This window comes from Indicator indicator, chromosome 4 (assembly GCF_027791375.1).
Source record: "Indicator indicator isolate 239-I01 chromosome 4, UM_Iind_1.1, whole genome shotgun sequence".
Classification (NCBI taxonomy): Eukaryota; Metazoa; Chordata; class Aves; order Piciformes; family Indicatoridae; genus Indicator; species Indicator indicator.
Genome location: NC_072013.1, coordinates 31,016,533 through 31,031,372, shown reverse-complemented (window position 1 = coordinate 31,031,372; position 14,840 = coordinate 31,016,533). Strand labels below are relative to the sequence as shown.

The following is a 14,840-nucleotide window of genomic DNA, read 5'->3' as shown; positions in this document are numbered from 1 at the left end:
AACAAAGAGGGAGGGAGAAAAAGAAGGAGAAAAAGAGAGATGTTGTCCGTTCCAAACATTTTAACTGAGGGTTGGCTAACACACTGGAAACCTCTGGGTGAAGGATCTTTCCACACACACACAAAAAAAGAAATAAAAACCTAGACTTTTTTTAAACTTTTTTTTGTTGTTTTTGTTTGTTTGTTTTGTTTTGTTTTTTTTTTTAAACTGGCCCATAGGTGGGACAATCGCCCACATCTTCCAAACAAAGAAACCCCAACAATTGCCTAAAACTAGGAAGAACACAGATGGGTCTGTCTGCTTTCTGCTCACTAGATGATCTGTCCATTTAAGGCCTTCCTTCTCTGTTTTTCCTCTTTATTATTCCTTTTCCAGAGCGTCCGAGCAGGAGATGAGTCTGAACGGGATCACACCAACACTGTCCCCCTCTTGTTGCTGTTGGTTTATTTTTTTGTTCATTTGTTTGTCCATTGAGTTAATTTTTTTTCTCTTTAATTTAACCAAGACCTGACTAAAACTAGAGCGCTCAGCCCAGCCTGTTTGTTCTCGTTGTGATTTCACTCATTATCACAAAGGTTCTTCACAAAACCTGGAACTTCCATGATGATGTCTGGTCCTTATAATCCAAGCAGTCAGCATTGAAGTTTAACTTCCAGGAAGCGGTTTGGTCTTTATAATCCAAGCAATCAGTGGTGGAGTTAAAGCCCAAACTGGAGGCTCCATAGCCCTGGGTGGAGAGCGAGGCTGGAGACTGGTTGAGGTGGCTGGTGACCGCATTTGCACCCATGGGACTCAGGGTAGCCCCCGGTCCAGGAAGCTGGTGGTGCATAGGGGTCAAGTAAGATCCACAGTCCATCCCTCCAAAATAAGAGGTTGAGCCAGCGTATCCTTGGCTGTAGCCTGATGCCTGGGTGTAGGTCATAGGATAGGATCTCTGCATGCAGGAGGATGAGGTGGACAGGGGATCTGAGAGCGGGGAGATGGATGCTGGGCTCCAGATGGATACAGGGGCACTGCTGCTGGAAATGGTAGGGACCGAGGTACTGGAGGGGGGAGTGAACTGCCCGCTGGTCCCACTCTCCGAACTCACTTCCCGAGCTGGTGAATTCTTCTTTTTAGCTGGTCGTACCTTGTTCTGGCCCCCGTTCTGCTGCTGCTGCTGCTGCTGCCGGCACTTGGCTCGGCGGTTTTTAAACCACACCTTGAGACCCAGACATGGGGAGGAAGAGAGAAAAAGCCTAATGTTAGGGATGTGCAGGCAACACCAAGGTGGGGAAAGAGCTGATAGCCGGGAGACCTCTTCGGGAAGGAGGCACTAAGTGGAGGGCTGCAGGTCGCTGCAAAGAAATGCTCCGGGGCTCCCCCTCCCTGATATCATTAGCAGTGATAACAAGTGGAAAAGGGCAAATCAAACTCCTTAATAAGGTCATTTTTGGGGGGAAGGGATGGCAGGAGGTAGAGGGAAGTGGTCCTTGTTTGACAGTCGGGGACCCCCAGGAATCCCCATTTAAGGCCTGTTGAAATCAAGCCCTTAACTAGAAACAATAGAGCATCAGAAAAGGAGGGAACGATTAGGATAACAGAGGCAGGGTTTGGGGAAATAGGGTAAAGATGTCTCATCTACCCTCTCAATAGGCTCTCTGCTCTCACCACTTCACCCTGGCCAGAGTCGACCCCAAACCCTTCTCACCCTCTCTTAGCAGGGACCAAGAGAGCTGATTGTTGGGAGGAGAAGTGCTGGGGAGGTTTCATGAAGAAGGATGGGATTTGATGTGGGGTATCAGTGACCATGCTCCATGTTCCCCAGCACCACACAACCTAGGGAAGCCTCAGAGAGGCGCAAGCAGCAGGGATGGTTTTGGAGCAGCCCTAGCTGCAGGGGTGTCCTGGATCCATGCTGGGGTCAGGATGCTCCTGCCCTGCCAGCAGCATCTCCAAAATGCTGTCTGGATTGGGCCCCTGTGATTTGCTTGCAGAGGAGATGCAGCCCAGCCCCAGGAGAGAGGTCCCCTTCACCAAGACATCCCCTCAATAATCAAAGTCCCTTCAAAAGAAGAGGAAGCCCTCACTCGGTATTGGTGTGAATGGGGATCCCAGTCTGGCCTTACTCCGGGGATGCAGGGATCCCTGGGGAAGGGGGGGATCCTTTACAGCTTCAACAAGGGCCCAAATCGACTGCAGGACATGCTGGGACTTGGCACCCGGGACAGGCACCGGGAATGCTGGGGAGGCTTGCCCAGATCACAGAAGCCGAGGGTGCTGGGGAGGGGTGCAGAGGACTCAGGAGCTGGGACCTGGGAGCTGTTGAAACCCCGCCAATGCGCAGGGAGGAAGAGGGGGGCTGCACTTCAGCCCCGGGTAGGAAAATTGTCACTCCATCCCTCTGCACCTTCATCCATCTGTAAACCTCCTGCACCCCACAGGGGCTTGATCCCCCTCCAAGATTGACCCCATTCCCTAGAACAGCCCAGTCGCCTCCCTGCCAGCCCAAACCCTTCACACCAGGATGGAAGTAGGGGACAGGGTTGGGTTCTTCGGGGTCACCCTGCTTCCTACCTGAACTCTGGACTCGGGCAGGTTGATTTTCAGGGCCACCTCCTCCCGCATGAAGATGTCGGGGTAGCGGGTCTTGGCGAAAAGGGCCTCCAGCACATCCAGCTGAGCCCGGGTGAAGGTCGTGCGCTCCCTCCGCTGCTTTCGGGGGGTGGCTGCGAAAGGAGCCAGAGGCCCTGGCTGTCAGTCAGCGGCCCCTCAGCCCCTTCAGTCTTCTCCAGCCCCTTCCCCAGGGGAGGGACCCCTATTTCCCCACTTTTCATGGGCGACCAACACCCCAGTCCTCAGCTGCTACCGGGCAGCAATCCCACCTCCCTGTCTCCCCTGGATGGGTCTGGAGCATTTGTCCAGAGTGGCCCATACTTGGCAGACCCTTCCCCGGATAAGAAGTTGAGAGTGAGGAAGAAGGGAGAAAGGGGAACCTCAAGCCCTCCATCTACCCAATCCATCACAGTCTCTTGGAAATGTTGTGCCTTCTAAAAGCTCGGTGCCTTCTCCTCCGTGGGTTTAAAAAAAAAAAAAAAAAAAGGGGGGGTGGGTGGGGGGAGAGTAAAGTGAGGGGAAGAGGGAAGAAAAACGTGGCTTACCGGGATAACCGACGGACGGATGCAACAAATCCATGCCCGAGGTTGTGAGACTCAGGCCATTGACTGCGTAAGGTGGTTGCTTAAGATAAGACATCATGCTAAAGTTGTGGCGGGGAAGAGAGTTGGCCGAAATCCGGGCGAGGGGGAGCCGGCCGAGCGCCCTGCCTGCCCCGGGCAGTGCCTGGGGGTGCCGTCGGGTGAAGGGGGCCGCCAGGTGCCTGCGGAGGAGGGAGAAGAGGGAGGGTTGTTGCCGGGGGGTGGTCAGGACAGCTTGCTGCCCCCTCCCAGTTTTTATCCCCCCTCTGTCTTCAAACCTCCAGCTCATAAAGCCGGACCCCAGCCGGATTTGGGAGCTGGGAGTGACTGACTAGATAACGCATCTTTCCCCCAAAAAAAGGGCGAAGAGGGGAGGGAAAGGGAGAGGGAGGCACATCCCAGCCAGTAATTACTGCCCGAACAAAACTCTCCCCCATGCCTTCAACTGCCCGCATTGTACAGCAGCCCGGGGCATTTGCATAGGATTCCCGGCCGGGCACCGGCTAATTGTCTCAAGCAAAACTTGATTGGGGCCATTGGCAGACACAAAGAACCCCTCGGCTAAATAAATAATGCAGATAACAAAGCCCAAGGGTGAGAAACAAAGAAACAATTCAAGAAACCTATCTCTCCCCGAGTCTCTTGCAAGGACTTTAATTATCCCAGGTTTGGGCAACATTCAAACCTTTCCCCCGCGCCCCTCCACCTCCTCCTCCACCAACTCCTCTTTTCCCCTTCCCCCTCGACGTTTGCTGCATTTCAGAGCTCAAATGCCCGCTCGGGAAGAGACAAACTTTTCTGTTCTACCGCCATCAGTCCACGTCTGCAGTAATTTCCACCGGCCATTTGCACCTAATTAGTACACCGGGTAATTAGATTTGGAGGCAAGTAACAGATTTATTAGGCTTTCAAGAAAATCTTGATGACGGAGCTGAAGCTAAAACAAACACCTCAGTGGGGAGCGGCCCTGGGACGAGCCCCGGCAGGTGGGCGAGCGTCTCCCCCGGCTCCGGGGGCTTTTCGGTGTCCCAGGCTCAATGCAGCGGGGGGCAAGAGGGGAGGCAAACACAAGCATTTCGCCAAAAAATGGCCGACAAGGGGCCAGGTCAGGGCTCTTGAAAAAGTTAAGACCCTTTTTCCTGTGGAAAATCTTTTTTATTTTGGTCTTTTGGGGCAAAATTTTGCCCTTCTCTCCGTTGCCGGCGGCCGTCGAAAGAAAGAACGCTAACACAACTTTCTGCCCCAAACACCTCAAAACTCCGCGTTTCAGCTAACAAACCACACAGGGAGGGCTGAGCGCTGCCGGGGGGCTCCTGCAGGAACTCGTGGCCCTGGTGCAAACCCCTCTCCTCTCCCCGTTCCGTCGGTGCCGATTCTTCGCGGTGAGGAGTTTTCCCTTTCCCCCCTTTGCCGCGAAGCGGGCTCGCACCTAGCGCGGGGAGCGCAGGGTCGGGCCTCGATTTTAACAGCCACATTCTCAGAGGGAGCCTGAAGAGGGGCCGATGTGGGATAAGGGAACCCCCGGTCCACCCTAAGGGTTCGGCCACAAATTTGTTCTCCAGCTCAAGATGCACGGGAGAGTAAAACTGATTTTGCCAATCCCTTAAAAACGAGGAGAAAATAAACGAAAACAATAAATAAACAAACAAAAAACCCACCACAAAAACCAAACACCGCATCAAATTAAAAAAAAAAAAAAAAAGGAAACAAACACAAAATAACCCCAAACCTCCGCTCTATTAAACTCTGCGGCACCACGCCGAAGATCCAGCCTAGCACGGCCGCCCGCGGAGCCGCTCCACCGCGGTCGCGCATCCCGGGGTGGCCCTCGCAGCCTGCGGAGCAACGGCTTCACTCCGCAATCTGTCACTTTTTTCCCCTCCTCCCCCCCCATCCCCAGCTTCGCAAAGAACCCGGCTACCAGTTGCTCTGCCCTCGCTCAATAATAATTACCCCGTCCGAGAATTAATTATAATAAATGTTTTCTTGATAAACTAACGAGATAATCCGGGCGGCACACGCTCCCTAATTACGGGCCACCGGCCCCCGCTCCGCTGATCGCCCGGGCTGATTAATGCAAGGCAGTGATCCGCGGCCGGGCGCGCAAGGCTGCGAGCTTTGCCCTTGGCCGCGCTGCAGGGGGATGCGAGAGGCTTGATGCGGGTAGGGGCGGGGGGAAACATCGAGGAGAAACTCCCGCGGAGCTGGGGAAGGTGCCGAAAGAGAAAAAGAATTTTGTTTTGGTTTGTTGTTTGTTTTTTTGGGTTTTTTTTTTTTTGCAAACGAGAGTTTGCACCGGGCTCCGCCTCATTTCCTATTTATTTTTCTTTTTAATTTCTAATTACATAAGGAAAGGTTTGAATTGATATTTCTCAGCACGGAAATTTTTCCCTTGTTCCAAGTCCGTAGGGATGAACTCATCCCTGGCTCTGCTAAGCAGACCCCCGCTCTTCGTTCCCCCAAAACCCGAGCCCAGCTCCGCGGCCAGTGCGGGCAAGCGAAAGGCCGGTCAGGAGAGATGGAGCTGGGCTCGACGGGCAGTGACCTCCGCCGTGGAGCCGGCTGACCCATCTCTGCTTCCCCATCGTCATCCAATACAAATTTTTATTTGTACTTTTTGGGGCTTGGTTGGTTGTTTTGGTTGGAGTTGGGTTTGGGTTTTATTTTATGAACTGGAGTCGCATCTTTTACAAGGAAGTAAAAAAATAAAACTCAACTTCTCTGAGCAGTCAAAATCTAAATAACTCAGGACAGTGAAGGAGATTTTTAGATCTAACGAAACATGTGCTGGTGCACTAGGACTTTCCCGACTTTCCCTTTGTCGGTTCAAAGGAGAGAGGCCGGAGTTGTGCGCGTTATACCCGATCCATGCCTTTCGGAAGACTATATACATATGAGGTGAAGAAACGCTCCAAGGCTCCAGCTCCTCTCCAACCTGGATGCATTTCTCGCCATCCATTTCACCCACACCGAGCCATGAAGCCCCGGCCCTAAAACGCCTTGAAGGTTTCTCTCCTTGATATTCCATCCCGGTTCTCCCGCTCAAAGACACCTTTTCCAAAATTACTTTGCTTAGTCTTTGCATCGCAAGGAGGAGGAGGAGGAGGAGAAAGAAGAGGAACGTCCCACGCAGGACCCAAAAGTGGGGAGAAAATTCTTCCCGGTTATTTCTAATTTTAAAAGTCCATCTTGGGGCTAAGGAAGAAACTAAAAAAACTGGGCGGAGAGGGGGGGAAATAAAACACATACCCGAAGAAATTGCGGAGAAGAACCGCGCCCGCCCGCGGAAGACAGCCCGGTCGGGGAAGGGGTGCGGTGGGAATTGCCTTGTCTCTTCCTGAATTTACTCCCTTTCATCTTTTCATCCAGCAGCTCCCGCTCCCCACCAATCTCCCGACCGAGCCGGGGCCGTTTTCCTTCTCCTTCATCTCTGCCCGGCCTGGCCCGGCCTCCCCCAGGCATCTCCTCCGGGCAGCCGCTTAGTCCCCTCCGCCTTACGAATACACTGCCCAGCGCACATCATCATCGTAATGAACATAATAATAATAATAATTTTAATTCCCCCTTTCCCTTGCATTTCTGCCCGATGAGAAAGAGGAAGGCAGAAGGCAGCGGGTCGCACTTACCTGCGAGGCTCGCCGAAGCCACGGGCAGGGATGGGGGGCGAGGGGTGAAAACTGCCGCCCGGATCCTCTCCAAATTCAGGGCTCGGGCTGAGCTGGGAGAGAAAGCACAAAGCGGGAGGTTAGAGAGCTGGCCGCATACATCATGCCCAAGACATGGGGAAGGGGAGGAGAGGTGGGGGCTGGGTGTGGGAGGTGTGGGGGGGGCGGGGGGAAGAGGAAAAAAAATTGTTTGAAAAAGAAGAATAAATGGGGGGGGGAGGAGGGAGGGGGAAGGAGGGAAGGGAGGGGAAAGGAGAGGGATAGAGGGATGTTGGGGTTCTGGGCTCGGTACATACAGAGCTGGCTGGTGCTGGAGATGGTGAAGTGATTTTTATTTTGAATACTGGTGGCAGGGTGCGTTGGAGCTGAGGTCTCTACCTCTCTCGGGGAGCTTTGCTGAGAAAGCGCCTTCTCTGGCAACTTTTTGACGCAAACTCTCCAACCAATGGCAGGGAGAGAGTGATTGACACATCTAAGCCAGGGGGAAAATAATCAAAACACACAAGAGGGGGAGGAAAAAACAGGCCGCTGCTGTACCGGGGGGACAATCAAGCGAGAAATAACAGCCACCGAAATGACACGAGAATATACATTCAAAGGACCTGCTCGCTTTAAAAAAATATACATTCTGGAGCGGAGCGTGTGAAGTCATTGTAGAAATTAACGTGATGGACAGTAGCAGCCATGGCGTTAGTGTGTTGCCCGAGGGAAGAAGAGAAGGGGGGGCTCAGCAGATAGCTCGGAGGGGGGATAATAACAACAACAACAACAACAAAAGATATTAAAACATATAAGTAAATATTTGGAAAAGGCGAAACGCAGAGACTGGCAGGAGCCCTTAGCTGAGCAGTGTGGAGCTGGGGGAGAGGAAATCCGTGAAAGCAAAGGGGATACTCCCCCACACCCCTTGAGACAGAGGGGAGCGGGATGTCCGCAACCTCAGGTACCCTCATTCCGCCCCCGCGGAGCGGCCTGCATCTCCCAAGGCCCAAGTGTCCCCGGAGCGAAGGGAATTGAGTCACCTGGGAGGGAGAGGAATAAATGTGTTTTGGGGTTTTTTGTTTGTCTGGTTGGTTGGTTGGGGGGAGGAATGGGGGGGGGGTTTGGGGGGCGTTTGTTTTGGTTTGGGTTGGGTTTTTTTTAATATATATAAGGTATTTAGGGATAATGGTGAGAAATGGGATTCGGGTAGCGGCGTTGAGTTGAATTTTCAAAATAGGAACATATTTTAATAGAAATAAATACGATGCAGCAAAAAGAGGGGTGGGGGGTGAAAAGGGCCGGGGAAGGACAGGATTCCCACCACCCAGCAGAGCCCAGCCGGGCACACCGGGACCGGGCTCTGGGACACACTTACCACACCTCCCTTCCCCGCTCAACTCTCCCCGGATCAGAGAAATCCCGATAATAAAGGTTTGGCAAAGAGCAGGAGGACGGAGGCAGCTGAGTTCAGAGGGAGGCAGCGCTCACACCACCTTCCTCAGTTCTGACAATAGGGAAAAAAATGCAGCGGCTCGATCATTTTAATGGGGTGACCTATGTTAATGAAGTTATAGCAATTAATTCCCCTCTTTGTGGCTCTCTCTGAGCCTGGCTGCCTGCAATCCAACGTGGTTTGTCCTTGGACTTTAGCGCTGGCGGTGGCAGTCCGGGCTGGAGGTTTGCAGAAGCAGGTTTGGGATGCTTGGATTTGGGTTGGTCGGGTGCTGTGGGTTTGGTCTGAGGTTTTGATGGTGGTTTTCCTCTCAGAGATGAGGAGGAAGGAATGGGCAAAAAAGGGAAGGAGATAGGGAAAAGGAGGGGAAATTAAACAAATAAACAAACAAACAAATAAAATAACCCCTCGCACAAAAGCAGCCGCAGCCCTGCTCGCCGGATCTGTTCCCACTTTGGCGGCTTCGAGTTTTCGTTTCTTTTGCGAGGAGACTTGGAAGAAAGTTGGTATCCTGGGCACCCCCGTTTGGTACGCCCAGCCTCTCCGGGACGCCTAGCTCCTGCACTTCTTGGAGTTATGTTTTGAGTTCTCTCTCCTAGACCCATGATACTATTTTGGGGGCACTTTTTGGTGCTTTTGTTTGCTTAGTTGAGGGTTTTTTTTTCAGGAGAATAATGAGGGGCTGCAGCCCCCCCCCCATCATTTCTTTGCAGCATCCCCCCACCCTTGCTTGCCTGGCAAACCCTTCCCTCTCACCTCCCCTCATGTCGCATGGCCACGCCATCCCTCAGCCTCTCCTTTAGCAGAACACCAGTAATAAATATCCCGATTGAACCCTTCCCCCCCGCCCCAACCCTCCGCCTTTGCCATCATCTCCCGCCCCCACATATTATTTAATAACCTTAATCCACCTTGGAAGAATGAGATAGATAATTCGTCCCCGTGTATCCTGACCAGGAGGGTATTTTCGAAATCGATTTAAAATATAAGGAAAAAAAAAAAAAAAGATAGAAAGAAAGGGATGTTTGGGGGCTGGAGGAAGCCGGACTGTGGCAGAAGAGGGCTGAGCAATGCAAGAGAAATAAAATTCAGTGCCTGGAGAAAGTACCAGGGAAAGGAAATTTGGCAGCGCAGCTCTGACATTCCTGCCTGCATCTACCCGCGCTGCTTGACCATGAGCAGTGGGCAGGCAGAGCTGCTGCCCTGCCTGCAGCGTGCGAGAGCGGTAGGGACATCCCAGACTTTCCCTCTGCACCCCCCACCATTAGCCACCCCCCACCCCCCCTCCACCCCCAGCCTCAGAAGTTGGGAATAATTCCCGCGGCCAATAAAACAAGTGGCGGAGATGGACAGTGTTACTTAAATAAACAAGGGTCTCTTTAAAATTCTCATCCACTTCAGATGTCTAAAGTAAGATTGTGATGATTTTGTCACGGTTTGGTAAATTTACCCCTTTAAGAGGCTTTCATAAATCCCAGAACACACCTTCAGCCAGATTTGAATATAGATTTAGGTTTTAAAACCCAGAAGCTGGGAACACCGCTTTATCAAAGAGAATTTCCCTTTAGCTTAGCAATGTGTCGGAATGGCTCTTGCAAAGATTGGATCTGAGAGGGGGAAAAAGGGGGAACCTTCTTTCCTGGAGCAATCCTGCACACACTTCGCAGCTGCCTCTGCCTTCAGCCTTCTGCAGCTTCGGGGAAAAGTTGAAAAAAAAATTTAATAGTAATTGTTGCAGCTGTAGGAACTTGAGTGTGGGGTTTTGATTTTTTTTCTTTTTGGTTGTTGTTGTTGTTATTTTTAATGCATTTTTAAAATTATTTATTTTTTTAAGAAAAAAACTTTTCTATACCTTCTGGTCCATTTGGAAAGCGTTTAAGAGCAGGTACAGTCTCAGAGAGCCAGACTAAAGCTGGGGCTGACGGGGAGTGAGTGGAGATGTGTGATTTTTCTGCCCTCTAAGAACTTTGTGCTCAGAGAACCAAAATCTGCTTCTGGGATGAAAAGAAAACTGTAACTTCTGCTTCTCAGTAAGTTTTCCAACTTTCCGATGCCAATTGTATTACAGAGCCATTTTCTCTCTCTCTACATAGCTGTGTCTCTTCTCTTTCTCCCTCTTTACTACTCCTTCCTCTGATTTTATTTCCGGCTTTCTTTTTCCTAAACGCGCCCGTTTCGCAAGTGGTTTTGTTGTCGTGTGTATCGCTCACCAGCCTGATCAAACTCAGTTCCTGCTCTTGGATGTCACGACCAAGGGGGAAAAATAAATTAAGAAAATAATTTATTCAGGTCGGGTGCAAGTCAAAGAAAGAATTAAAAAACAAACCAAAAATCCCCGACAAACAAACACCACTACCACCCACAAACAAACAAACACACCCCCCCCTCCAAAAGCCAACAAAACCCCAACAAACCAAAAAGAACCCCAATCCCAAAATGAACTGATTTATTATTTGTCATCTTTGTACCTCTGATCGGCTCCGGAAAGCGATGCATGCTACGCACTTCTAAGCTTTTCCCTCATCGGATTTGTGTCTAGTTAAAATATTCCAGATTTTCCTTGAAGTTTATCTGCAATTCAATTCGGTGGGTGTTTTTTTTTTTTTTTTTTTTTTTTTTTAGTTTGGGGGTTGTTTTTTTCTCTGTTTTGGTTTTTAAGGGTTTTGTTGTTGTTGCTGTTTTAGTTGGGGGGTTTTGTCCGACATTTTCCCTCACCCCAGAAATCTCTCTCTCGGGGGTGGGATGCCAGAGACATTGGTGAAGCTTGGAAAAAGGGTCGGATTTGTTTTAAAATGTCGGGATAACAAAAAAAAAAAAAAAATCCCCCTCTTTTTCCAGGGGTTTGGGAGAGGGATGGCAGAGCTGTCACCTCCTTTAGGGAAAAATTACATATATAAAATATATAATATATATAATATTGTATATTGTATATATATAATATATATCTATATTAAGGCAGCATCTCCACCTAGATAAAACCAAGTTTCATAATTGGGATTAGGGGACACAGGGAGGTAGAGGAGGGGATGATGGAGGCATTTAAGAGTGGTCTGTAATTTCACAGAGCCAGACAAGTCCTAAAAATGTTTCCCTGAGAGCAGGAAAGTTTGGTCAAGGCTTGCACCTGAGGAAGGGCTGATGAGCAACGGGAGGGGGGGATTGTACCCTCCACCCAAAAAAATACCCCTGTCCTTAAGTAGAGGAAAAAAAAATACACAGCATTAAATTAAATAAAAGTCTTTGGGGGAATCTGTGTGTGGGGTGGGTGCGGGCGTGGGGGCTGATGTGGAGCATCCCCTGGGGGCCGGTGCAGGAGGCTGAAACAGGGGTGTGTGTGTGTGTGTCCGTGTGTCCCTGGGTGTGTGTGTGTGCTGATGAAAGGCGCTAATACAGCCAGTTTACATAATTTTTCTCTCCAGGCCATGAAGTTACCTTGATGAGCAGCTTCCTGAAGCAATCAGATTATAGCTCCCAGCCCAGATATTAAAATCACGGTCCCAGTCCTGCATCTCGCGTGTTGGCAAACTTGGGAGAAATGAAGTGGTTGGGGGAAAGGGGGGGGGAAGATCGGGTAGCGAGAGAAAGAGCCAGAAAAAGGGGGTTCTAAGAAAGAAGAAAAGAAAACGCAGAGAAGCTTTAAACTAGTTTCTCATTTGTAACCTTTTACAACCTGTATTTCCCATATATGAAAACCTCCTTTTATAGAGAAACAGAAAGAACTTTTCTTTCTCTCTCTCTCTTTTTTTTTTGTTTCTTTTTGCCCCCTTTGGATTTTTAATTAGAGCCCATCAATCGCCGCCATATATATAGGAATCGATATAAAGTAATCCGTGGAAATGGGCTAAGGTTTTAATCGAAAATCTTCTTTGCCGTTCTTTGCAGATCTTCTTTAGCCGCTGGCTGGTGGAGAAACAAATGTTCATTATAGAAATACCGCCTCCCCCACCCCCGAAAAAAAACAACACAAACCAACAACCCCAAACCAGCAAAACACCTCCCTTCACAAACCAAACAAAGCCACGATACTCGCAAAAGATCAGAAACCAACTGTTGTTACCCTGTGACTGAAAAATTACTTCATTTTCCCTTGCCGCCAGACAGTTTTCGTATGGGAAACTTTGAAACTAGCTCCCAATATCACGGTTACTTTTTCTTTTCTTAAACTGTCTGTAGTAAAGATATTGTCCACTCGGGAAGGGTCTGGCTTATGCTCCCAGGACTGTCTGTTTGTCTATCTATCTGTCTGTTCGGGTAACAAAGATGCCACAAGTACAGCACTGCGATGAAATCCAAACACCGTCCTCCTGCAGGAACTCCACTTCACAAATATAGCACTTTTTTTTGGGGGGGTGGTGGTGGGGGTGGTGTGTGTATGGGAAGGACGCCCCCTCTTCCCCCCCCCCCTTTCCTTCTTTCTTTTTTCTTTTTTTCCCCTTCTTTCCCTAAGTGTTTTAGATTATGTAAAATTTAACTCTTTGCTTTCTGGCGCTGGAATATTTCTTTATTCAATGTAAAAAAAGAAAACAACAACCCCCCCCAAAATATCAAAACAGAAAGGAAGAAGAATCCTAACTCACCTCAAGCTCCCCTAACCTTCTTCCTTGCTAAAGCACCAGGGCTGTTTTTCTCCAGGGGAAGGAGGGAAGTGGAAGTGAAATATTAAACAATGCAGGCAGCTCCGGGTTTATTTTGGTAAATTAATTGTGAGACTGTTCTGGCTCCTGTGTGTTTCTGCATGATTAAACTGTGCTATTTGCTCCCCAAAGCTGCACATTAGCAGGAAAAAAAAAAAAAAGTGCAAGTCTGCTTTAAAGCATCATCCTCGGGTTTAATGCAAGCAAACTGGGCTGAGTGAAAAGTTTACCCGAGTAATTGGAGCTAAGAGTCTACTGTAGTTGTTTTAAATCATCTTTTTTTTCCTATCTAATAAGTGCATTTTAAAGAACAGAGCCAGCATGTTGTTTAATCTGAAGGAAGCGAACGTGGCCGTATTTTGTACCCCAACCTCGCGTTTTAGCTGTATGAAATTTCAATTTATTTAAAAGCCTGGTGGTTAATACACTACACGGGCCACATTTAGTTTAGACAAACCCCCTCTCGTACTTTCTCCGTAATCACGCCTAATGAAAACGTGGGATTTTCCCATTATTAACAGGAAAAAAAAAAAAAAAAGTGAAAATATAATGCATCTTCATTAGGAAAATTGACTGCTGTGCTCAAGACAATTCTTAATTGAAAAGGCAACCTATTTTAATGGTGTGGTTGAGGAGAAGATTACATACTTTATCCAAACACAAAGACAATTAATAATGAGGACCAGGCTGCTGCCATTAACTCTAATGTAGTTACATCAATGTCAGTGGAACTGCTCGTACCTGAGAGGTGCTGGGCGAACGCACCCCGGTCCCCCTCCGCCCTGCCCGGTCACGGCTCCCCTTCCTCCTCCGGCACCGGCACCCGGATATCGCCGCCGGCTCCACAGAAAAAACCCAGCAGCGCCAGCCCCGCTGTTTTGCCCCCCATCTTCCCTTACCTCGTCGTTATCATTATATATTTTGTATGTATGTATGTATGTATTTATTTATTTATTTATTTATTAAGTGGCAGCACAACCTCAAGAAAGTTGTGCAAATAGGACTCGCCCCGCCGCCCGATTTAAAAAGGACTTTTAAGAACTGCCTAATTCAGGACATTTAAGAGCATGACAATGCGGAGTGGTGGCAGCGCTTAAGCTGCAGTTTGCAAACGAATCTGTGCCCCACAGCCAAGGGAAAAGTCCTTTACCGCCCCCCTTCCTCTCACCCTCCCCACCCCTCTCATTCCCAGCGCTGCCAAGCACCGGTTTTCGCCCGAGCGACGCCTTCGCTTACGGCGTTTATTTGGGTTTAAAAACCCCCAACTCATTAAACACCCCTCAAAATGAAACTTTTCCTTGCTCGATTTGCTGATAAAGGTACATTTACACCAGAGCTGGCAGCTGAGAGTTTGCTTTGTGTGTGTGTGTACATATATATTATGTACACACACACACACACACACACACACACACACAAATACACATATGTATTGTTATTTGTTTTTTTCCGAAGCACGAGCCCCGGCTCACCCGGAACTGCGCGGTGTTTCCGCGGCTTCGGGGAGCGGCGGGGTGGCCAGCGCATCTTTCCCCGACTTAACTCCTGCTCAAACCCCCGTCCCCGATAGCAAAGTGGATTTGATAATTACGAATCAAATAATTAAACCAGAGTGAAGGATTTCCCTCTCAAACAAACAAACAACAATATAAAAAAACCCAACCCCCCAGAAACCTCAACACCAAAAAACCCCAAAGAACCTCCAACCTTTAAATCCCGATAATCGATTCTTACCCCCCTCCCACCCCCCCCACCTCTCCTCCTTCCCAAACCGCTTTCCCTCCACCAGCTCCATCCCTGCGGGCAACTTTTTCTGCATGGAGCAAGGGGCACCCCCGAGCCTGGAAAAGCAAGCCGGTAACCGGGGGATTCACGGTAGTGGCTGAGTTTGGGGGTAGGGGGAGCGTTCCCAACCGGGATCCCGCATCGC

At 49.5% G+C, this 14,840-nt stretch overlaps 1 protein-coding gene across 2 annotated transcripts; it reads right to left on the bottom strand.

The window, feature by feature from the left end:
* Nucleotides 1-580: 580 nt before the first annotated feature.
* On the bottom strand, nt 581-3,237 carry OTX2 (orthodenticle homeobox 2). 2 transcript variants are annotated; one of them, XM_054400298.1, is made up of 3 exons: nt 3,141-3,237; nt 2,557-2,729; nt 581-1,201 (listed from the first exon to the last, which is right to left on the bottom strand). In XM_054400298.1, exons 1-3 carry the CDS (start codon nt 3,235-3,237, stop codon nt 581-583), a joined length of 891 nt encoding a protein of 296 aa, XP_054256273.1. The 2 variants fall into 2 exon arrangements, with proteins under 2 accessions (XP_054256273.1, XP_054256275.1); XM_054400300.1 differs by having other exon boundaries at nt 2,557-2,708.
* Nucleotides 3,238-14,840: the final 11,603 nt, after the last annotated feature.